General features: G+C 33.9%; 3 protein-coding genes and 1 long non-coding RNA gene across 5 annotated transcripts; 1 reads left to right on the plus strand and 3 right to left on the minus strand.

Moving 5' to 3' along the window:
• Positions 1–7819: 7819 nt before the first annotated feature.
• LOC105788659 (cinnamoyl-CoA reductase-like SNL6) lies at positions 7820–9639 on the minus strand. The gene is made up of 5 exons (XM_012615635.2): positions 9410–9639; positions 8935–9107; positions 8652–8837; positions 8421–8574; positions 7820–8330 (listed from the first exon to the last, which is right to left on the minus strand). Exons 1-5 carry the CDS (start codon positions 9615–9617, stop codon positions 8017–8019), a joined length of 1035 nt encoding a protein of 344 aa, XP_012471089.1. The 5' UTR covers positions 9618–9639; the 3' UTR covers positions 7820–8016.
• Positions 9640–10467: 828 nt separating this feature from the next.
• LOC105788654 (probable endo-1,3(4)-beta-glucanase ARB_01444) lies at positions 10468–12976 on the minus strand. Its single transcript, XM_012615623.2, has one exon. The coding sequence runs from the start codon at positions 12829–12831 to the stop codon at positions 10639–10641; it is 2193 nt and encodes a 730-aa protein (XP_012471077.1). The 5' UTR covers positions 12832–12976; the 3' UTR covers positions 10468–10638.
• Positions 12977–16897: 3921 nt separating this feature from the next.
• On the plus strand, positions 16898–17825 carry LOC128042320 (uncharacterized). Its single transcript, XR_008197534.1, has 2 exons — positions 16898–17343; positions 17432–17825. It is a non-coding gene; the product is annotated as an uncharacterized LOC128042320 (long non-coding RNA).
• A 1752-nt stretch (positions 17826–19577) lies between these two features.
• Positions 19578–23695, minus strand: LOC105788627 (protein FLX-like 2). Of its 2 annotated transcripts, XM_012615592.2 has the most exons (6): positions 23557–23695; positions 21292–21872; positions 20863–21008; positions 20669–20766; positions 19835–20274; positions 19578–19729 (listed from the first exon to the last, which is right to left on the minus strand). In XM_012615592.2, exons 2-6 carry the CDS (start codon positions 21849–21851, stop codon positions 19717–19719), a joined length of 1257 nt encoding a protein of 418 aa, XP_012471046.1. In that variant the 5' UTR covers positions 21852–21872; positions 23557–23695; the 3' UTR covers positions 19578–19716. The 2 variants fall into 2 exon arrangements, with proteins under 2 accessions (XP_012471046.1, XP_012471049.1); XM_012615595.2 differs by having other exon boundaries at positions 19578–20274.
• Positions 23696–24806: the final 1111 nt, after the last annotated feature.

A 24806-nucleotide genomic window follows, 5' to 3' on the forward strand; every position in this document is an offset into this window, starting at 1 on the left:
GTATAAAAGCCATCAACCATGGTACTTCACGTCAGTCACCATTTACCCCCCATTTTAACTTTTATTTTTCTTTTAATTTAGTCCCTCGCACCAAATACGAATCAATTAAGCTAGTTTTTCCTAAATTTCTTCATGATTTGTGAGTGAGATCAATGGAGGGGAATAGTAGTTACATTAATTTCATGAGAAGAGCATTCATGGGAGTTTTGAAGGAGAGAGAAAATAAAGATTAGACTTGAATATAAGTGTTTGAGGTAGGAACTATTAACTTCTCTTGAAATACATGTTAGTTTTGATTAGAAAACATGAATTATGATATGTGAACATGATTTTTAATGTGAAAATATTGTGTATTTTGATATGAAAAATTGAAGAAAAGTGAAGGAAGTTGATAAACAAATAGAGAAATAAAGCAAAGAAATGGACAAAGGATGAATGAGGAGAAGAGAGTTGATTTCATGCTTAAAGTTGTAAGTACAACTAGAATCTTACTTGTTTTGGTTATGAAGTTAATTGTTAGAATGAATATAATTTTAATATGATATTCAATTACAAATTTATATGTTGAATAAATGAAGAATAAGGCTTGATAATGATTAAATATAATAAATAATGAATAGATTGTATTTATTAACTTGAAAGAGATGACATGTGAATGTGATAAGAAATTGTGATGGAATATGAAAATTAAATAGAGAAATGAAATATGTTATATACATAATTGAAAGAAAAGATATTGTTACATGAAATGGCATGATTTTCTAATTTGTAAAATAAGTAAAAGTGATAGGTGAAATGTATAATAATAATAATTAGTGAAATTATGGAACATTATTAAATATTGAGGCAGGTTACCTGAGCTAAGGAAAGAGGAATATATAATTATACGAAGTATTGTTATAAGGATTAAATGGTAAAAAGTGTAAAAGTGACGTGTGCATATTATGACTTGCCCAAGTAGACGAGATAAGAACTATTGGGATATTAGTGACATGCCATTAAGGAACCATAGCGTGCTAGCTCTCTGATTATTAGCACGTTAGTGCTCTTCGATTAGCACATTTGTGCTCTCTGTTCATCCGTTTCGGCGGTGTTTGTTATGTTTCGTATATCTTATGTGTTCTATTAAGTCTACTAGGCCTCTGAAAAAGGTACAAAACTATTTTAGTGATTATTGAATCATATAGATTATATGTGTTGAAAAGTTATGAAATTGAGAAAAAAAAATAAGAAAATATATGGCTGAAATAAGTAAAGTAAATTATCAGAAATTTTAGCTATGTGAAGTAAATGAGAATTTAACATAAATAATGTGATTCTAGTATTATATAGATGATAATTAAATCAATATGTTCAGTTGGTGTTTAATGAGTAAATAATAAATGTGGACCTAATTGTAAAAAAAATAAGTGAATTGGTTGGTAAACTATGTATGATGAATACAAGCAGGTCATTTAAATGATTATGTGTAGTGATAATAAATAAGTTACAATTTATAATATAGATTATGATCTAAATAATAGTTGTACTTACTAAGCTAGTAATAGCTTAACGCGTGTTTATACGCGTAGGTTAAAAGTAGAAGAAAAGAATCTTTGAAGATTGAAGGCACCTCATCCACATCAGTGGATCCGAGAAAGGAGTAAAGTATTAATTTCTATTGTTTCAGTAAATGGCATGTACCTAGGTATGTGTATTAAGGTTGAATGTGATGGGACTGAAATGTGAATCTCAATGTTTGCTTAATTCATATGAAATAGTTTAAATGTTAATTAAGTGATATAGGAAAATTAGATTTTAGAATGCTTAATTATGATTTATATTTGAATTAAATTGGCTTAAAATTTTGAGATTTGAACAAAGGTTAAACTAGGTAAACTTTAGGAGTTAATTTGGCAAATTATCCCTTGAATTTCAAACTTAAACACGGTTCCTGAAATCTACACAGTCGTGTTCTTTGTTTTTCACAATGGCTCTTATTTCACTTTAAAATTTTGTTCTAAATGCAAGAATGGTTGAAAAATTTTATTTCGGCTTATCTCGAATACCAATAATTAATATACTGAAATAATGGAACTAATATGTACAAATTATAATGTTATCTTATTCAGATATTATTATAGTTTCTGAAAACCAATGTAGCACTTCTATACTTAATCCGGTAATCAGGTTGGGTATAGGGGTGTTACAGTGTCGACGTGGAATATAAATTTTTCAACTTTTCTTCTCCCAATTTAACTCTATTTTTAGTTTCCCACTTAAACTTTGGTTAACCTAGAGTTATTCTAGTCAAATATACTACGAACTTTAGCTTATAAATAGGCCTTAGTTACTCTAGGTTTAAACACAACAGAAATATTCAGATTGAGAGAATTTTGTTCTTTGATTTGAAGAGTTTTTTTTTTTGGGATTCGAGTTTTCCTTCAATTTTCTCTATCTTTTGTACTCTCCTTTATTTATAGTGAAATCTCCTTTTGCTCGTGATTTTTTATCCTCATTTGAGGAGTTTTTTTCACATCAAAGTTTGCGTTTTCAATCTTTTCGATTCTATTTTATTTACTTGTTCATTGCATACAGAGGTTTATTCCTTACAAACTGGTATCAGAGCTAGTTCAATTTTCGTATTCGACTGGTTCAGAAATGGAAGCATCAAGGTTTGATATCAACAAGTTTGACGGCATCACAAATTTTAGTCTATGGCAAGTTTGTATGTCAGCAATTTTGATCCAGAGTGATCTTGAAATGATCATTGTAGAGAAGAAACCTAACAACATGGAACAATTAAAATAGGATAAGTTAGATAAAAAAAAGTTCTATCTACAATTCAATTATGCCTAACAAATAATGTGTTACAGGATGTTTTGAAAGAAAAAATAACATATACGTTGTGGAAGAAACTAGAAGCCTTATACATGACGAAATCCTTAGCCAACAAGTTAGTATTAAAACAATGTCTCTACACATTCAGAATGGCCGATGTGAGCCTATTAGAGCTCATATTAGAGAGTTTGTTACCCTTCTTAATGATTTATTGAATCTTGAAGTAGAGATTAATGATAAGGATTAAGCTTTGTTGTTGTTATGCTCTTTGTCTTCTTCTTATAAAACTTTCAAGGAAACTTTGATTTATGGGAGAGATCATCTCTCATTTGAGGACGTGAAAGGGAATCTGTTGAGCAAAGATAAACTTGATAATGAGTTAGGACCAAACAAAAAGTCAAACAGGGAAGCCTCAGTTCTAGTTACAAGAGGCAAACAACAATCGAGAAAGCCAAATTGAAACAGGTCTAAAATGAGATCTAAATTCAAGAACCATGACAAATATTGTGGCTCTTGCTAAAATGTGGGACACGTTAAGGCAGAATGCTAGAAACTTCAAAATAAAATTAAAAGGGATACTAAAAATGACGAGAGAGATAAGCAGAAAGCCGAAGTTACTGATGCTAGTGTAGTCGAAGATAGAGGTGATGATTTCTTATTAGTGTCGACGAGCAAAAGCTTCAATCTTACTTCCAAATGGATCTCAGATTCAGGGTGCTCCTATCACATGTGTTCCAACAAGGACTGGTTCTCCACATACAATTCGGTTGAAGGTGGAATTGTGCTAATAGGGAGCAATTCTCCATTTAAGATAGTCGGCACAGGAACCATACAAATCAGGATGCATGACAGAATTATTCGAACACTTTCAAACGTTAGGTATGTACCTGACTTAAAGAAAAAATTCATCTCGTTAGGAATTTTGGATTCTAACGGTTGCAGGATAGTCATTGAATCAAATGGCTTAAAAGTCTCTCATGGAGCTCTCGTTGTGATAAGATGACAAAAAAAAGACAGTCTATATATTCTGCAAGGGTCAATGGTAACTAGTGCGACTACAATTACAGAAGAACTGAAATTGTTGCCACGTCGAGACAAGGATGACCCCGATGTCGTGACGACACGCCGATGACATTCTCCACGTGACGACAACGTGATATCATTCTTTCTCCACCGATTCCGATTAAACCAAACTTTGGCACATGCGACTAGGCCTATGAGCGAGAAAGGTTGTGCAATAGAAGACTTTTCAAAGACACTGGAGTTGGTAAGTTAGGTTTCTACGAGCATTGCATTTTCGGGAAGCAAACTCAAGTCAACTTCGATTCAGCAGTGCACAAAACAAAATGGACTCTTGATTACATTCATTTCAATTTATGGGGTCCGTCTCCCAACATCTCAAAAAGAGGTTGTAATACCCCCTACCCGTATTCGTCGCCGAAATAGAGTATGAGGCATTACCAGATTTTTCCGAATAATTTTTTTTTAAACCGAGACTAATCCAACACAACCAATTCATTTCAAAATATTTTCAAGATAGACTTACCGTATTCATAAAATAATCTTATCACATACCAAAACCAAAATTTTTTAGCCATACCAATGGCTAACCATACATTCATTCCACATTAACATCTACTTTACTAGCTTATACATGCCATTGATTTCCAAAATAAAGTTTCTTTATGTACCGAGATCTTGAGATTGATAGTGTGATGCGTCTCCGACCAAATCCGACCTCCAAGCTCTCAACTCTACAAACAGGGGGAAAAAGAAACAGGGTAAGCACTTTGTGCTTAGTAAGCTCATGTAACAGGAATTATACTTACCTAATATTTTTAACACAATGCAATAAACATTCATACACCCATTCAACACATTATTCCCCTATCATACACAAACTCAACATTCAAGTTAGTCTAATAATTTCCATGTATCAATAATATATATCGTGATTGATGAGCTCATCAATTCCATGATTTCCATTCCCATGTTATGTTTCCATATTTATCCCGTTGAACTACTTGGAATTTCGATGGATTTTCAGGGGTACACCTAAGTGTACAAATCTGGGTCCGTCAATTCATATTCATGTGCGCACATTTCCATTTCAGAGAGCACACTCCTGAACCTCATCCCGACAATGGATTACCACCGAGCTAAATCCTATAATATAAACTCATAGAGTATTGTCGGGATTACCGGTCCAAAGCTAAATCCCAGAACGAAAATTACTCTAATGAGCTTGGATCCGAATTACCAGTCCAGCTAAATTCAGACCTAATTCGGATTACCGTCCGGCTAAATCCATTTTCCACATATTCTTCGGGAGGGCTATATCAGGATAGGATCACCCTTCCGGGCTAGATCCTTTTTACCGTCAATTCCTTTTCAGAGATCCATCGAATTTTCCTTTCATTCAACCGAGATTTATTTCCTCTTTTCATCAAGAATATCAATACTTCATCAATTATCATAGAATAAACATCCAAATCATATTCACATCAATAACAAACATTTCAAGCATTTAAGAATATAATTCAAGTTACACGAACTTACCTCGATACTTGTTCGTAAGCAAAAATCTACTAATCCCGAACTTTTTCTTTTCCTCGATCTTGCTTCGTATTTGAATTTTCCGGATCTAAATAAATAAATTTAATCATTAATCTAATACATTTCATGTTCATATGTAGCTTTCTCTACAATTCCATTATTATTTATAGTGCAGTCAAAGCTGCCTCACTGAGTCACAGTCACTAAATTATTTATATCTTGAGCTACGGAACTCCAAATTAAGATCCGTTAATTTTCCCTGAAACCAGACTCACATATCTTCTTACCATAAAAATTTCAGAATTTTTGGTTTAGCTAATAAGTACATTTTATTCTTTAAAGTTTCCCCTATTTCACTGTATGACAGTTCTGACCCCTCTTCACTAAAAATTAATTATCTCACAGTACAGAATTAGGATGATGCTTCCGTTTATTTCTTAAGAAAATAGACTCATTAAGGATTCTAAACATATAAATTATAACTCATAATAATTTTTGTACAATTTTTAATGATTTTCCAAAGTCAGAACAGGGAAACCCGAATTCATTCTGACCTTGTCTCACAAAATCTATTATATCTCATGATTTAAAATTCCATTGCTTACACCGTTTCTTTTATAAGAAACTAGACTCAATAAGCTTTAATTTAATATTTTATTCACCCTCTAATTAGATCTCTACAATTTTTGGTGATTTTTCAAAGTCAGAGTACTGCTGCTGTCCAAAACTGTTTTAGTGCATGGTGTTAATTACCATTTTTCCCTTAAACTTTCAACAATGATAATTTCGTCCCTGCTCAATTAACCTCTCAATTGAGCTGATTTTTCTCAATCAACACTTTATTATATCACTTTAAACTACCTTATAACCTTTGGAAATCAGAATTTCAGCACTAAACTTTAATTCCAAACTTTTTCACAATTAGGTCCTACAAATCAATTTCTATTGGAATTACCTAATAAAATCATCTCATAAACAAATTAAAGCATCAATTTCATCCTATTTCCTCATAAAATTCCAGCACATATTCATATCAACTTTCAATATCATTCATAAAATCAAAAACTAATGAATTTAGTAATAGGACCTAGTTGTAAAAGTCTTAGAAACACAAAAATTACAAGAAAAAGGCAAGAATTAACTCACTTGGTGCAAAAATTATGAAAAACCAGCTTGAAGAAACCCTTAGGACGTTTTTTGGCTGATGAGAGTGCAGAAAAATAAAGAGAAATCTAGATAATTCCACTTTAGTCCTAACTTTTAAAGCAAATTTTGTAATATTCCAATTTTACCCTTATTTCTTCAATTCTCCTGATTTTTTCTCAGCGTATGCCGTCCAAAATATCTCCTTTTGGGGTTATTTTCAATTTATGTCCCTCCTCATTTCACAATTGAGCTATTTAATCCCTCTAGTAACTTTTATACCTTTTTCAATTTAGTCCTTTTTACTTAATTGACTACCCAAACATTAAAATTTTCTAACGAAATTTTAATACCATATTACTAACACTTCATAAATATTTATAAAAATGTTTTGACTCGATTTTACGAGATTGAGGTCTCGATACCTTATTTTTACCCAATTTCTTCAATAATTTCTTTTTCTAATTAACCACTAAATCGGTAAAATTTTTCTATCGATATTTTCATACGATTTTCCTATCATATCAATATTCATGCAAAAATATTAAAATAAATTTCTCTTTAAATCGGATTTGTGGTTACAAAACCACTATTCCGATAGAATTGAATTTGGGCCATTACAGAGGTAATAAATATTTCCCAACTTTCATTGATGATCACTCCAGAAAAGTTTGGGTTTATTTCTTGAAATAGAAAAATGAAATCCTCAGAATCTTCAAATAGTGGAAGACATCGTTAGAAAGACAAGCTGGAAAATTTGTGAAGTGGTTGAGAATGGATAATGACCTTGAGTTATGTTCACCAGAGTTTAATGATCTTTGCAAATAGGAAGGAATTGAAAGACATCGAACCATTATTGGAACTCTGCAGCAGAATAGAGTTGCAGAAAGAATGAACAGAACCTTGCTGGAAAAGCCCGATGCATGCTTTCTTATGTAGGCTTAGGGAATGAATTTTGGGTTGAAATCATAAACCTAGCAAGTTATTTGGTGAATCGATCTCCTCATCACGTGTTGAACGGTAAAGTTCCAGAGGAGATATGGTCAGATAATCCTCCCAATTATTCTAATCTTAAAATTTTCGGTTGTCCTACTTATGCTAAAGTTAGCCAGGAAAAGCTCGATCCAAGGATCGTTAAATGCATCTTTCCAGCGTTAAAATGAAAAGTTATCTACGTAGTAATTTTAACTTTTATAAACTACAAGTTAATATAATGATAAATCGCACTAACTCTCAAAAAAATTTATTTAGTTTTGGCCTTCAAAATAATTTTATGATTTCACCCCTGGGAACAAAAATCTCAACAAAATGTTAGAATATTTCCCATATATCAATCATTTCTAGTCCAACAGATTCAGTTTGATTCCAACAATCATGTTGTAAAACCTACATGTTGTGTTGAAAGACATGTTCGAGTGCTCAAAGATTTATTTTTTTTCTTCTATCAATAATTTAACTCGAGAAATAAAAATCTCAATAAAATATTACAACGAGGTTTCAAGTTTTACAAGGCAAGCGTTGATTGATTTTATTTAAGAGGGCAGCAAGTTTTGAATTGCTAATTTTGATTGGAATTTCTTCTTCGTCTTCTTCTGATAAGACTACATGTCTTTCTCCCAACAAAAAACCTGTCATTTTTAAACCCTTTTCAAGTTCAATGGCCTCTTGCTGTCTTCTCACAACTCCATCAAAGCATAAGTACCGTCCACTTGCTCCACAATTCATGCCTTCATACACACTAACATGAGCTTTGGCCACTTTTTCCACCTCTGCAATTGCTAAGCAACCTTGTTGCAACATCATCTGCCCACCTACATGGTGTTTTTCATAAGTTTGAAGGGTCATATTTGAAGGAAAAATGAACAGTTGAACAACATAAAAAGCATTCTGTTTCGATGTACCTTTAAGGTATGGTATAGAAGTTTGTATATGAGAATTTGGAAAAGTGGGAGCCATGAGAAGACCAGGGCAGACAGTAACCAGGTTTACTTTTAGCTCCTTTGCTTTCATCCAAGCTACCTTCTCTGCCTTGGTCTTACCCAATGCAAGCCATAGCTGTTGTCCAAAACAAACAGTGTCATCCATATGAGGCCTATGAACAAGGAATTGTTCCAATTATGGAAACAAAGTACCTTATTTTCTCTGCAAATTTCTTCACTGCTCCAACAGCTGTCATCAATAATTCCATCTATATTTTCATTCCTCCAAATGGATGCCAATAGAGATGAAGTGAAGACGCATCTCTTTATATAGGCTGCCTTAGCACAAGCTTCCATGACAGTCCTTGCCACTTCAGTCTCCAAAAACACCTTTTGTTCCTTAAATCATCAAGCAAGGTTGTCAATTGCAGAACAAAATGTTACTCCAGTACGAGAATCTGTTTGTAATCGACATGCATTAGTTCAATAAACTTACTGAATAACCAGAGATACCATGTGGATCAATGAAGGAAGATGTATGAAAAACAGCATGGCAACCTCTAAAAGCATCACAAAGGCTTTGTAAATCTTCCATCTTGGTTACAACTACACTTTCCAATAGGTTTAAATCTTCCACCCCTAGCAGGTCTTTCACATCTTCAAATTCAGCTGTTCAGAGAAGAACGTCAACACTGTAATAAGTTCCAGCATATCATTTTGTACTAAGCACATATCAACCATGGTAGGCTTCCCTTCTTTGATTACTACTAAGAATTATATTTCAAAGTCAACAACTTTTTTTTGTAGCCTATGTTACTAGTAGGATGATTGAATCTCCATACTCACGAGAGAAGCAGACAAATGTCGAAAAATAAAAAAAAGAATAAGGTGTTGACTAAAATAATCTATGCATGATTGTAATTCCCAAAAACAGAAAAGAAAAACACAGAAAAGCAACGATAATAAAGCACCTGGGTGTTGAATGGTTACTCGAACAAGGTAACCATGAGCCAATAGCTCTTTGACAATGAAAGAACCCAAGTAAGAGTTGCCACTGGTCACACATATCAGTTTCTTCTCTCTTGCATTAAAACTGCAACTAAATATATTCCCAACACACTTTTGCTCCTTTCCTGAAATTGGCATCAATATTGGTTTTGGTACCTCTATTTCTTCCATCTTCTTTATTTGTTATTAGTGTGATAAGCTGGGGTTTTTATACGAGTGTTTAAGGAAGTGTTTGCAGGGTAGATGGAGAAGATTAGATGGAAAAAGCACGAGAGTGGTAAGTAAGTGAAGTCAGAATAACGGATTGATGCCATAGTTGACCAATAATACATATATTTTGCTTTCACCTTCCCAACTTCCACATGCAAATTGCAATAATATGAAATAAATACAAGTTTTGAATTCCTCTGTGAAGTTGGGGCATAAATATATAGTATATTAGATCATGAAATTACAATTATCTCGAAGTGTTGCATTGATACCAGTACTAAAATAAAAACTATGCCTTGAGATAAGTTTTAACAGGTTAGCTTGTCGGCTACCCTGTATGTTTGGTAGCCTTAGACTGGTAGGAATCAAGAATGAAATATAACAGGCAAGCATATCTTACAAAAATGGAAAAGTCGCCAGTCTGTTTTCATTTATTTCCAGTGGCAAAACCAATTTATGAGTGTTATAAATTCAGGGGTAAATTATCCCCTTCAACACTATGATGCATGTGAAATCTGAGTATTAATAGTTCTTGCAAGCAATGGTGTATTATTAAGTTGCAATTATACTAGATTGTTTGATATTTGAACATTGAGTTTCATCATAATACATAAGATATAATAAATCTATCATGTTTTTTATGTTCTTTTTTCTTTCCCGGAAACATGTTTATTATGTTTTTAATGATGATGTTACACTAATTCATTTGAAAACCACTAATTTGATGCTTGAGATCATTGGGAAACATATTTCATCACATGAAGACACTTGATGTTACTGGTTAATTAACTTAAATGGAAACAGCAGGGTATATATTAATAATAAGAATTTATATATATATAGATATAGATATAGATATATATGTCCTTTCAGTTTGGATGTATACATCATTTTCAGCAAGCATCATACATAGCATTAAGCAGCAATCACAGAAGAAAATGGCAGGAACTGAGTCCAGTAACATTTCATGGTTTAGGCAAATTCAATGACAATAATGAGTGAACCAGCAATATTTCCCTTCTGCACCATGTTGAATTTCAAGTTCATCACCTCTGCTATGAACCCACCACAAGAGATTAGTAAGTGAATTCCCATCATCATGGCCAGACAGGTTCCTTATCTTTTCCAAAGCACTCTCTTTGTCATAAATTGCTTCCAAGGCATATACAAACCCTTTCCATCCCTCTCCTACACCTTCTCTTCCCAGTGCTGGCAATGTCCAGTTCACAAGCTGTCTGGTAAACTCAATGGCAGAGAACAATACCTCACTGATTGGCAATATTGGTAGCAATTGGATTCCAAGCCTGCATTCTCTCCAGTCAGGAGGAGCAAACCAAAGACCACTGTCCCTCTTGTTGGCCCACAAAACACCTACAACTCTGTTCTCTCTAGTGAATTCTTCTCCATATAGATTATCTCCTTCCTTAACATGCCACCATGTTTGTGCTGCTTGAATCTCCAGTGCTGTAAGCGTTGAACCAGTTGCAACAAGATGGGTGTCTCCATAGGCTAACCCCATTAGTGCAGCAGAGTAATATGCATTCACAGCTTCACTAGTGCTTTCTTGATTCCTTCCATCTGCAAATTCAGTCAACCCTCCAGCCCAAGAATGGAGCTTGTAGAAATCGAAACACCTCACTCGTGGATAATTTGAATTCGATCTCCTGCCTAAGTTCATAAAATCAGCCACAAGTGAATAAGCTTGGGGCTTATACCTCCTTCCCCATGCAGGGTCAATCTTGGTCAAGACAGCTATTCCATAAAGGAAGTAACCAATATGATAATGGTGGTCATTGTAAACTCCAAACCCGAAATCTGCCCCTGAATCCGTTGACCCTTGTTTAGTCACAATTCCACCCCATTTCGATTCATACAGGAAACCGTTCCCATTAAAAGTCCCATCCAGCCATGGCTCAATTGTATCCTTCAAGAACTTTCTTATAGCTGGAATCACATCAAGAAAGCACACTTCTTCAGCAATCAAAGCCAACCTTGCTGCTCTTGCAATCAACTTGCCATAAAAATAAGATGATTTCGTCGTTATAGCCGATGAATCCAAGGCATCAACGTCCTTAGCAAGAGCAGTTACAATCTCAGCATACGATTCTTCATTAACCCCTTTAATTGAATGCCAAGTTACTGAAACTTGGTGTGGTTTCAACACCCAGGAATCACCAACAATACCAACAAGGTCCCCATCAATACTTTTATACCTAAAATTCTCTAAAACCTTAACATCACAATAGTCCTTACATAAAATATCAAGATGAAGTGGGTGTGCAAGCATAAGCAAATCACCCCATCCTTTCTTTTCCCATTTATACTCTACACAAAACGGTTTGGTTAAAACTGCATCACCTGAAGTCGGGTAGCAAGAACAGAACTGATCGAGGATTGATTCACATGTCGGGTCAGAATCAGACAATACAGCTATCCGAAGAATACCCGAAAACCCACCAGAAGTAATCAAAGAAACACTATGATTCAAACTGATGGATGACGATGCATATATAATCCAAGTTTGGCCATTGTTCAGCTTAATGGTATGCTTGGTGAGTGAACTATTGGAAGAAAACGAGAGAATTGCATGAACAGTGGAGATCGATATCGGTGTATTGCCGGTTACAGAACAGGTTAAAAAGGGACTACCTCGAACAAGAAAGAAACGGAGGTTGGAGGAAGGGATATCTAAAGTAAGACTGAGATCACTGTAAGAAGAGATAATGTGGCTTTTATCCGAAGTTGAGGTGGTTTTATCGGTAGCAAAGATGGTTAAATCAGGGACGAAAATTTGGTAAATGAAAGAAGGGTTGTGAAAGAAGGATGGGTAGGAAATAGAAAGGGAAGAGTCGGCTGATTTGATGAGATAAGGGTGGATGTATTCAGGCTGGTCGCCATTTTTGAGAGTGAAGTTTTGGAAGAAAGAGTTAGTAGGGAGAGGGGATGAGAGGAGGTTTGGGGAGAAGAAACGAGAAGGGTCAGAGAGAACAGAGGATTGTACTTTGGGGAAGAGAAAAGGGTAGTTTTTGGGAGGGATTTGAGGCATCGGCGGAGACATTGGTGGAGATGGTAGGGGTGGTGGTGGTGGTGATGATGGTTTAGGGGGTGGTTTTTTAGGCTTTTTAAAGGGTTTGGTGATTAAAGTATTGACTTTTCTCCCGAGTTTCTTCAACATGATTTGTATTTATAGGAAGGTGAGTAGAACGTGGGCGGAAATAAAGGAAAGTTTGACTATGTCTTGTTGTTGAATTGGTAGGTGAGAGTGGCCAAATGAATGAGGCTGCTCAGGCTATGGAAATGTAGGGACTTGGCTTGGAGGGGATGTTAAAATTGAATGACAATAACATGAAATTCATATACAACATAAACAAGGGTTGGATTGGAAGTTAAGGGGAAGAAGAAGAAGATGATGACGTATGTGGGACTATTTATTATTGTCGTTGTTGAGGATTGCAAGTTATGCTAACATTTTTGTAATATGAGAATATCTAATCTATCAATCAAAGGAAGGGATATTGTCAATTCAATACTATCTCATGCTTAAGAGGTAAGCAAATCCTGAGAATTATCCTTTTCAATCCAACACGGTTTTTACAACTTGAGAACTTTGGTTATTGCTTTTAAGTTTTCTTATCAAATTTAATTTTTTTTAAAGCATGATAATTTTATTAAATGCAAGAGGGAACTCCAACCATTTCTTCAATTTGCTTCCATTAATTAATTCGATAATAAAAGTTTCGAAAAGTTTTGATAAAAATATTAGTTCAAAAAAAGGGTTTAGACAAAAAAATAAGACCCAATTTTTAAATGGGTCAAGCTTTGGGAATAATTTTTTTGGCCCAAGCTCGGCCCGAATCACATGCCTATACTTTTTTTTTGTATTTCTAATTTATTGAGAAACATTTATTTTAATATTTTTAGTGTATTTTTTATATATATTATATTTTTTAAATTTGTTTCTATATAAAAAAATCTAAAAAATTATTACATTCGAGTTAGGTCGAGCTCGAGTTTAACATTTTTAATATGAGCTGGATTTGAACAGAATTTTAGGCCTATTTATCGAGTCGAGCTAGGCTCGAACCTAAAAAACGGGCTTAAAATTTTGCATCGACCTAACCCGAAAATAATTGGAGTTTAATAACTTATTGCTATATATATAGATAAATTTAGTTGGTTCATGTTTTTAATATTTTTAAAGTTTAATTATTTTTTTATACATTTCCAGAACTATTCATGGCCCTCTTCGATCCTTAAATAGGAGGATAATGCACTTCAACACACTCGAACCCACATTCTCCTACACTTGCAACAATGTCGATGTCAATCGAGATAAGACTCAATCAAGTTTAATTAAAATTTTTAATTCATTACAAATCAGGAAAGAGGTCAATTTCTTTTTCTAGTAGAGATGTCCATTTGAATTTGTTAAACTGACAATATGAAACTTAAATCACTTTGGTAAAAGTACCATGGAGGCTACTACATTATGAGTTAAATTGCACTTTACACCTAATAAAAAAAATGGGTAAATTAATCTATGTACGTTAAATTAAATAGCAAACTAGTCATTCTGTTAAAATTTCAATGTATTTTACTGTTAAAAAGTTGTTCTTGTACGTCAACATAATGTACACATGACATGCCATGTCTAACTGTATGGTTATTTCGTCTGCCACATCATATTTTAATAGTAAAAATAGATGAAATTTTTAATAGAAATGATCAGTTTACTCTTTTTTTTTTTGTAAAAATAAACTAGTTTAAAAGAAAAACAAAGCCTAAAACGTTATCTTTACTTGACAGCTGGTCTTGAGTCCTGCTCAATTTCTTCGTTTACTTCTTGAGATGGATCCCTCGCATGTGAGTTTGTGTACTGTCTTGCCCAACAGATAGAGATCTTGATGGTCTCTACTAAGCTCCATGTTATATCTTGAAAAATAAATAAGTTCCTATTCTTCCATATACCCCATGCAACAAGTCCAAAAAGCGTTGGCCCGGAAGCTTTAGCCCATATCAACCATTCGTTATGCCTTAAATTTTCCTCCACCCATTCAAAAATATTACTAGAAAAGAATTGTGCTTGCCAGTTTAAAGGGACAATGTTTAACCAGACTTCTTTTGCTGTCGGTCAGTCTTTGAGAACATGAATAACTTCTTCTATGTTGTGCTGACAGACCGGGCAAGAGGTATTGTTGCTAAGCCCTCTTCGTGCTCATTCTAGGTTGGTGAGTAGCCGTTGCTTGCAAGCTAGCCAAAGGAAGAATCGAATGCGTTGGGGTCCTGGATACTTCCAGATTTCCTTCCACCTGGTATCCTGATTATTCCATGAATTTTCCATTATCACTTGGTAAGCAGTTTTGATCGAGAAATTTCCTGTTGAGGCAGGCGTCCATCTGATTTTATCTGGTCCTGCTAAATGATGTGGGGGAGGTATATCAATAATTTTTTGCACTGTTTCTTCTGCTAAATTTTCTCTAAAAGCTTCTAGGTTCCAGACTCCTTCCGCTGTTATCATGTCCTTAAGCAGACACTCACTTATTGGTCTACTTGGATTTTGAATTTGTTTAATCAGTGGTCCAGCTGTAGGGACCCAGTTATCTTTCCAGCAGTGTATTTCTGTTCCATTATTAACCGACCAGCACAGGTTATCTTTCAACATAGGCCAATCTTTTCAATTGCTTTCCATCGTGCAGAACTATTTCCTTTTCATTTACTCTCTGGGATTACCTCTTTCATTCCATATTTTGAACGTAGCACACGCGTCCACAATGCATTTCGATTGGAAATAAGATTAATTCCAATTTTTAACAGGAAGGATTTATTTTGTTCATGTAATCGTCTTAAGCCTAAACTGCTGTATGTACGAGGCTGGCATACTGTTTCCCAATCCACAAGTGCTAGCTTTCTTTCTCCCGCATTTAATCCCCAAATGAACTGTCTTGCTAAGCGTTCAATTTCATCACACACCCCTTTTGGGATTTTCATGGATTGCATGAAATAATTGGGGATAGTTAAGAGTACCGATTGAACAAGGGTAAAGCGTCCGGCCATGGAAAGTTGCTTTGTATCCCAATTGCATAGTTTGGACCGGACCTTTTCAATCACAATTTGAACTGTGGATTTAGTGATTCTTTTGTGGAATAAAGGGAGACCTAGATATTTGCCCAATCTTGTACTTTCTAGTACCTCAAGACCCTGCTAAGCCTATCACTTAGGTCTTTTGTTACTCCTTTTGAAAAAAATATGTTGGTTTTGTGTTGACATAGTGTCCTGAAAAACTGCAGAATTGGTCAAGAATATTGTTTAGTAACATGCCTTGTTTAATATCTGCAAAGAATAAATGTGAGAAATTGGGTCCAGTTCTAGATAATTTAATGGGGAGCCAGTTTTTCGAAGTGATGGAGGATTGAAAGCTAGGCTCTAGTCATTCCATGCATATGACAAATAAGTAAGGCGATAACAGGCACCCTTGTCTTACTCCTCTTGTAGGTTTAAATTTTTCAGTGGGTACTCCATTCTATAGAACTTGCATAGTAGCTGTTGTGATGGTTGACATAATCTAATTCCTAATACCAAAACCGTACACTTATCAAACCATTCCTTATTTTGTGGTTGGGTTGTTGATATTAAATTATTGTGGCATATTATATTTTAATTTGAGTTTTGTCTCTGAATTTAGTGTAGTGTTAGTGTATAGCCCAATAATAAGTGGATAGAGTCAACGGATTTCAAGGCCCAATAATAAAACATCAAGCCCAAAGAACCAATATAAATGTTGGTCCAACGTATATAATTATTTAAATTTGTGACGAGAGGATAATGAAGGTAAGGCAAGGCATGAACTTACACTTGGCATTGGCCCAAACACTAAGGGCTCTCTCCCTTCTCAATTATCATGCAGGAACCCAGCAAATAATAGTAGGATAAAAGAAAAAAAACATATATATATATATATATATATCTAAACTATGCATGAATTTAGATATAATGTGTAATGTCATACATATATTTTGATTTTATACGATTTTATATATGAAATTGTAATTTGATTTGATTTGATTCAATTTTATAAGTTATTGATAATATTATCGAATTAATATCATTTTATGTTGATATATTGCATACACAAACAATTATATTAATCTAATATATCAAAATTTCATGCATATATATGAACAATGACGGAGCCTAAAATTTTTGGGTGGAATGAAATTGTATATTTTACAATAATAAAATATAATTCCATCATTTTAATACCTTATATCTTTATAAATTTTAAAAGTTGAAATTAAACTTTTATCATTTTTAAGGATTCAATATATAAGTTTAGCATTATTAATTTAAAATTTATAAATTATAAAGGAGGTTTACAATTTTAGGGGCATAGTTCCCGAGCATATAAACCATGATTTAAGCTTAATATGTATAATTATAGCCAATCAAAATTTATAGATATTTATACGAAGAAAATGAAGGGAGGGGGGAGGAGGGTAAAAAAAGGGCAAATAAATAACAAAAATTCCTAAACAGAAAAAAGAAATAGCAACAGAATCCACAGATATCATAATATAAAGAAGCCAAAAACACAAAAAGGCGTGGTCAGGCAGCCTGCCTTACACTCTCTAAAATGCAGATTATGGAAATCAACTGTTGAGTCATTCAGTCATATCGTCCTTGAGTTGTGGTTTGTTTCTCTTTTCAATTAATTAATTAATCGTCTCTCTCTTTAATCTCGTGTCTCAAGTTTTGTTATTGTTTGATGGGCGGCACAGGGTTTGAATTGAGGAAGAAGAAGATGGGGATAGGGAGAATGGTGGTGAGCTTGAAATCAAAACTAAGGAGCTTGAAGATGACGAAGAAGAAACCAACAACAACAGGTGAGCATTATTGTTATTATGATAAGATGGAAAAGACGGAGAGCATGAGGGTTGAGATTAGGAGCAGGAAAGCTCGTAAGCTTATCCAAGATACTCTCAAGATTGCTGATTCACCCCATACCAGGACTTTCCATTTCTGATTTTTATTTTTCCTTCATTTTCTTGCTTTCCTTGCTCTCTGTCTAATTTCAGTGTTTAATTTCCATGAATCGTTATAAACTTGAAATTTCATGTTTATCTGTAAAATTATAAAGTATGCGTCTACGTAACTCTTTTCATTTTATCTTTATTTTTTCCAAAGTACTTCATTCCATATGTTTTTTTTTCTCAATTACCAACATGAAAATAGTCATATATATCTTTGCGATTGGAGTGAAATAATTTTACCATAAAGATTAAAGAAAAGTTTTGGATGGGAAGAGGAATTTAAGATTTTCGTAAAATTATCATGAAAGCTTTGATATTAGGAGTCGGATTACATCAATAAAATGGATACATTAATCATTATACATTAAATCAAATAACAAATTGATCTTTTGTTAAAAATTTCATCCATTCTATTATTAAAATTGATATAACTAACATAATAGTCAATTTTTAACAAGGAAATTTTAGCAAAAGTATGGGAAACTAATTTATTTAATTTTTAATAGACATCCAATCTAAATTTTTATAATAGTTTTACCGAAAATTTGTCACCTGTTCAAACAATTTCCTTGACTATATATATACCAATATCCTGTTCCTCCATCATCAAAGGCAGTCATTTAGGAAATCAACTGAAGATTTTATTTAGCCACGTCCATCACATTCCCAACATGTTTTCCTGCCATCCATCCGGTCATATTGTTCATAACCTTTCTCTCACCAGTCGACTAACTAGAATCCTTGTTCACTGGGGTCTACCTACATTATCTTTAAGCCCCCGGATCCTCCTCCCATCAAACCACAAAGACAATATTTTTCTCTCCATTTTGCAACTCTCACCACCAAAACCACAGTGTGAACCATCTTCAGCTACCCAACTTTTAACCTCCTATAAGCAATATATTATAATATATGTTTTCCAATATTAAATTTTGAAAAACAAAAAAAAATTATATTCCATTTTCAAAGCAACAATCAAATACAACCTCATAAATCAGCACTATATCTCGTATACATGCCATTCTCTCTTTTTATATATATAATAATTAAAAGCTTAAGAATTCCATGGCTTTCAAAGGGATGTTACAATTTTAAAAGCAAAAGGGTTCTATCTATCCACGTAATAAAGCAAAGATGAGACAAAGCCTACAGTAATTGGGTCATTACATATGATAAAAGCTTCCATAACCTTTCGGTCAGAACAGCTTTGAAATTAAACATTATGTAAAGGCAGCAACCAAACAACAAACGACAAAAGAATTACAGAACCAGGTACACACACATGACATTGCTTGCTTTTTTTGCAACGCAAAATTATTGATATCAATGATGTGAGAGGGTATGGAATATTATCGACATTCAAACACTAAAATGAAGATATAACATTTACATTGTTATCAAATACCTGACTCTGAATGGTCGGTCAAAAATATACAGGAATATGTGACACCATGATTTGGCAATTTGTTGCCACATGAATATGAAGTGTTAATGGTGGACATCATGCTTTAGAATGATCTTAAATTATTTACGTATCTCTTGGAATGACAACAAAAGAGTTTGTCCACATTCATTACATTATGGATTTCATTGTCAAAAAGTTATGCTAATGCAGAAGCTGGCTCTTGCATAGCTTAGCATCCCATCATCAGACGACCATCAGTTTCAATAAATTAAGTTGCATTATGAATCTATATAACTGTAGAATTAAAACTTACATGTCAGTTTTTTTTTTATTAGTCGAAGATAAGATTACAAGTAAAATTTAAGTAGATATATTCAAATATATATACATGTTTTGAGTTTATTCGGTCGATTATGCTTCATATATTCAAGAGTTGGTCCCTATACAGCTATTAGGTGTATATATATATATATCAACTCGATATCCATATGTTGAATCATACGGATTTTATTTATGAAAATTGAAAACCGCGATCATACAACTAGTTCACTGTCGTACAAGACTGTTAAAGCTTTTAATAGACGGGAATGGTGGACTCTTGCACTCGGATCCAGCAGAGACGAAAATATCATAGTAGCAAACTTTGCTCCATGCAAATATAAGAGTGACAAGAGACAAAAGAAAATCATTACCGGACTCATACAAGCTACTATCCCTGTAAAAATGTTGAGTGATATAATTCTCACCTCCTAACAGGATTTCCACCACGCGTGGGTGGCTCGTACGCGTTTCCAGATCGACCAGGAGGTGTTGCAGATCCATAAGGTCCATTATTCAGGGGTGCTGCTTGTCCGTGTGGCATGCCAAGACTTCTAGTTGCTGCATCATAGGTTGCACCCCGGGATGGATCATTTACGGGTCCTCTTTGAGTGTCATAGCCAGCTCCTCTTTGTGCATCATAGACATGGGTTCTTTGACCGTCATAACTAGGTCCTTTCTGTGCATTGTAAGCAGGCACCCTTTGTGATTCATAACCACTCACTCTTGACAAATCATAGGCAGGCCCTCTAGACATCTCGTAGGTGGACCTCATAGATGCAGGTCCAGACCCAGACTGAGTTCCACCGTAAACAGAAGCAGCACCTGCATTTGCACCAGTAGCAGCAGGTGGTAGAGCACCATGTCTCTATAATGCAGAATGAGAAAATGTCATTAATCTACAAGACAGAATTAGCAGAAGAAAATACAATCATCAATAAATTGAATCACGGACGCATTGGAATTAGCAACCACATATTACAATGGAGGCAGACAAGTGGAAGAACTCTACTGCTGTTTGTGCGTTTAATGTTTCATACTTTCAAATGCTAACTAATCCATGTTTCTATAAATAAGCATCAACTTTGATAGATTGCAATTTATCCTAAAACAGCAGAAAGTTCTGCAGTTAGATATCTAAATTTTAAAGGGTTTTTTTTCAATGTGCAGAGATCCATACTACCAGTTGCACACATACTCACAAGTCACAACCCATTCATGTTTCACACACAGATTTATGCCTGTCATGGAGGATTACACACCTGGTGAATACCATAACTATCTTCATATGCATTTTGTCCCACAGGATGTCCGGAAGCATCATTCTCATTGTTTCCTGTGGCACCACCATATTGCCCAACTGCAATTTGTTGCCATATATGAGCCATCTACATTGGTAATAAGGGGTAAAAAAAATTCAAAATCTCAAAAAGGAAAAGATCAGAAGAAAGGATACCAGTTCTTCTGTCAACATTAGAAGCATTCATCAACTCTGCTCTAAGCTTCTCCACTTCCCTAGTCATGGTCATATAATTTTTCTCCATCACCTGAAGTGATTCAAGGTGATCATTGTAAAGTTTTTTCTCATAGTCAAATGTAGCCCTGCATGATCAAGAATAGGTCATCACATAATTGTGACCCAAGGAACTTAAACAAATCCAGAAAGAAAGATCTGAAAGAACTTTAACTGAATGACCAGGCATGTTCAGAGAGGAGAGAGGAGAAAGAAGAAAGGAAAAACGTTTTGAAAACAAACTACAGCAGACTTCCAAACAATAGGGAAAAAAAGTTTTAGTATTAATTTCCTGTTCAATACCAGCCATTCTTTCTTAATCTTTCTCAACTTTGCTCCAAAAACACCCATAGACAAGAGCACAACAAAAACCTGCAATGCTGATATTCCTGTCTGAGGCTCTCGAGTTCTGCCATCAGAGCTGGTATCTGTTGCACATCTACATGGGCTCTCTGAAGATCTTGATTTAATTGATGCACTTTGGACAAAAGTTCTTCCCTAGCTAAAACCAAATTCTGAGCTTCAGAGTGTGCCTGCTGCAACTCTACCTTAACAGGCTCAGCTGCTTGCAGTTCTGCTTCCATCCTAGCTATTTTATCCGTAAGGCTCCTCATTTGTTGTTCTCTTTCAGATGTTACAGCTCCTATCTGAGCATGCAAGATCTGCAACTCATGCTGTGCAGCAGCAAGTTCCTGTCTCAATGTCCCATGGGTAGCAGCAATTCTCTGGTTTTCTGTACCAAGTCTCTGCATCTCTACATGCTGTGCAGCAAGCTTTTGTTCTATGATTTCTGGAGGTGGCAACATATCAAAATGTGCAAAAGGACCTGGACGGGGAGGAATTCCTGGACCAAATGGGTCAGAATGTACCATGCCAGGTCCAGGTAGAGGACGCCTCAGATGAGGGGGTGGAATTCGGCCTTTACTTCCCATTTTTAGTGGCTACTGTATGACCTGTGCAAAGAAATACAACTTATAGGAACACTGCTTCTCTCCACTTTGATTGACTTCATTAAGAAACTTGAAAACTACTCATGCATCATGTGACATGAATAACAATTGAATATTGATGCAATGCTGTGGGATTTTAGTACATGCATGCAACACAACACAGTCAAGGAACAATAAATACAATTGAACCTATAATCCAACTTAAACTCAATGAAAAAAACATTAAGGAATATGTAGAAGATTTCATCAAATAATACTTATTACCAAAGTGATTACTCCTTTGCAGTATCCTAGTCCATTTCATTTTGCTCATACAGTTTTAAAATTGAAAGAACATTCTATCATAACAATGTCCAGTATATTAGATATAAAGTTTATCCACATCAGTAATTTACCAAATAACAATCATATAAATAATCACATGCCATAAAGAGAACATCAAAGCTTATAACATACAGTGAAAGGATTCTTATCTACAACTAAAGTGGTTAGCCTGGCCAACAGCAATAGGAATTACTTGCTGGTTTCCATGTCAATATCACTGTAGCTCAATAGTGTAAGCAGTCAGGCTCTTGCCAAATTCAAAATAAGGCCTTCTATAACTACCACTATATCCAGCTATCTTCCAAATCTTATTTTCCACAAGCTATAAACCCTAGACGATAAGGTATGTTCCTCTGGAACAAATTGAAGTCAAATACCTGTCACAGAAGGTCTGGGAATTGCTTCCAGGGAAAAAAAAAAGAGTGGTCCATTGAGTCTATCTTTGAGTTTAGAGTCAGACAACTAGTTAGGGATTATGTTGTCTTGAGTTTACTATAAGTCATGGAAATTCCATTGTCATATTTCTACTTTCTTCTCTCGACTACTAATATGATGCTTCAAGGGATGATTCACAGCACAAGGGTAAAACCATGAGTTTATTTCCTTGTCATTCCAATGCTTCAGAAAATTCTAGCAATCTTCCTCCGATATCCGACCCTCTTTGGATTCCTATCCCTGTCCCTAAGTTCCTACTGTAAACCTTAAAAAGCTGTATTCTATAAGCAGGAAGGCTTCTACAAATCTGCCCTACATCAGAAACTGCTTTCCCGCTATAAGTGATGGTAAGTAAGAATCATACAATCGACGATAACTTCAACCAAAATGAAACACAGGCATGGTATCTTTCATTATGTTTGAAACACAAAGCAAAACTTCCTAAGTCCAAAGAAAGCCATTAAAATTCTACAGGTTTGAATGACATTCTCCATTTTAAAACCACTGCCCATATATATAGACACAAACAAACACATTTAGATAAGCAACTACAAAGAGCTATCTGTCTAATGGCAATATCACTTAACTGAATTAATCATATTTTTTTCTACTAGAATTAAAAAAAAAATCCAAAAAACAACAATTTTCGTGCATAAGAAAGAAAGTACGTTTCATTAAATAACAATAATTGTTAAATATTCAGAGATTCATTGCAAAATCCAACCGTCGAATGTGATTTTATGATCATTTATATAATTAATTTTCAGTATCGAAATATCAACAATAGATTGGAGAGCTTGAACTCGAGTAATTAGTAATGTTTCTTATCGTAAAGCTAAACCCTAGAAACAATTAAAAAGAACATCATCAAAACTTTTAAATACAAAAGATACAGAAAACTCAGCAACGATATGGAATTTGGGGATACCTGAAGCAAGCAAATCGTCCTTAAGATAGATTGTGGCCGCAGATATTTCCAATCCAAGGGAATAATACAACTCCTCTATGAATTGTTTTACTTTTTATTTTCTCTGAAATGAAATTCAAATTTCCTTTTGCGACGTCGTTTCATTTCAACTGTCCTTTAAAAGGATTATAGACATATATGAATTATTATTTGGTGTAATTATATATTTAAAATTTGAAATATAATTCATATTTATAGATGAAATCTTATTTATTATTCAATTATGCACATTTAAAGAAATAAATACAAACTATTCTAATTTAATAATATTATTAGTGATTTGTGAAAATTCAATATATAAGATATAAAATCGCACAAATCAAAATTCATGTATGGCATTGCATATTAGATATAATTTTGATAGTTATCATATTTCAAAATAATTGAATTAGAAAAATGACTCTAAAAAGGTTAAACTCGAATCTTAAAGATAAAGAGTATTGAGAAAATTATTATAAACCCGAATGAAATTGATAATAATAATAATTATAAAATGGAGGGAATCCAAGTTAGCTACCAATTGCATTTTGTATATTATGATAAAACTTTTGTTAGTGGAGTTTGTTTTGCAGTATTCAAAATAGTAATTAAATTTAAATATATATACAATAATAGTATTTATTTAAAATAGATATTTAATGTCACAGTAATAGCAAAAGTTCACATTAATATCATCTTTAGATTCTTTTTTCTAAATTAACTTTATTATATATGAATTTTGAATTAATTCTAATTATGATTATAATTTTAAACTACTAGTCTTAAATTGAAACCAAAGAAAGGAGATTAAAACTGGGCCTACCAACTTAACAAAATTTCAACATTTTGTACCAAAAGCAATATTGCTGCTGTTGTTTTGTTGTGAAGCAACTTAGTTATTACTCAGTTGCATCACAAAGCAATAGCTGACTAACTATAATTTCCACTGACAAATTATCCACTTCATCTAACTCACAATTCATACCAATCAAATCATTAACAAAATTAAAACCAAAAGAAAATGCCAACATTTCTAAAACAGAAAACTCTCCTTTTCTATATTTTTTACATTAAATTTATAAAAATATATGTAAAAATTCTAACACATAATTTGTTGATGTATTCCCAAAAATATTAATAAATTCATATACAAATAAAGAAGGTAAATATATTACGGATGTCTCTATATTAAAAGTCGATTACATTTTGTTCTTGTGTACCTCGTGTTGATA

The sequence above is a fragment of the Gossypium raimondii genome, chromosome 7 (assembly GCF_025698545.1).
Source record: "Gossypium raimondii isolate GPD5lz chromosome 7, ASM2569854v1, whole genome shotgun sequence".
In the NCBI taxonomy this organism is placed as follows: Eukaryota; Viridiplantae; Streptophyta; class Magnoliopsida; order Malvales; family Malvaceae; genus Gossypium; species Gossypium raimondii.

Bases quoted from the DNA above. Each gene is read 5' to 3' on its own strand.
- LOC105788659 (XM_012615635.2), bottom strand. From the start codon at position 9,617: ATGGAAGAAATAGAGGTACCAAAACCAATATTGATGCCAATTTCAGGA. The intron at 8,575-8,651 runs GTACTTTGTTTC...TTTGGACAACAG, and splicing joins AAATTTGCAGAGAAAATAAG to CTATGGCTTGCATTGGGTAA. The intron at 8,331-8,420 runs GTACATCGAAAC...AACACCATGTAG, and splicing joins TTCTATACCATACCTTAAAG to GTGGGCAGATGATGTTGCAA.
- LOC105788654 (XM_012615623.2), bottom strand. From the start codon at position 12,831: ATGTTGAAGAAACTCGGGAGAAAAGTCAATACTTTAATCACCAAACCC.
- LOC105788627 (XM_012615592.2), bottom strand. From the start codon at position 21,851: ATGGGAAGTAAAGGCCGAATTCCACCCCCTCATCTGAGGCGTCCTCTA. The intron at 20,767-20,862 runs GTATCCTTTCTT...AACAAATTGCAG, and splicing joins TAATGTTGACAGAAGAACTG to TTGGGCAATATGGTGGTGCC. The intron at 20,275-20,668 runs GTGTGTAATCCT...TCTGCATTATAG, and splicing joins ATAGTTATGGTATTCACCAG to AGACATGGTGCTCTACCACC.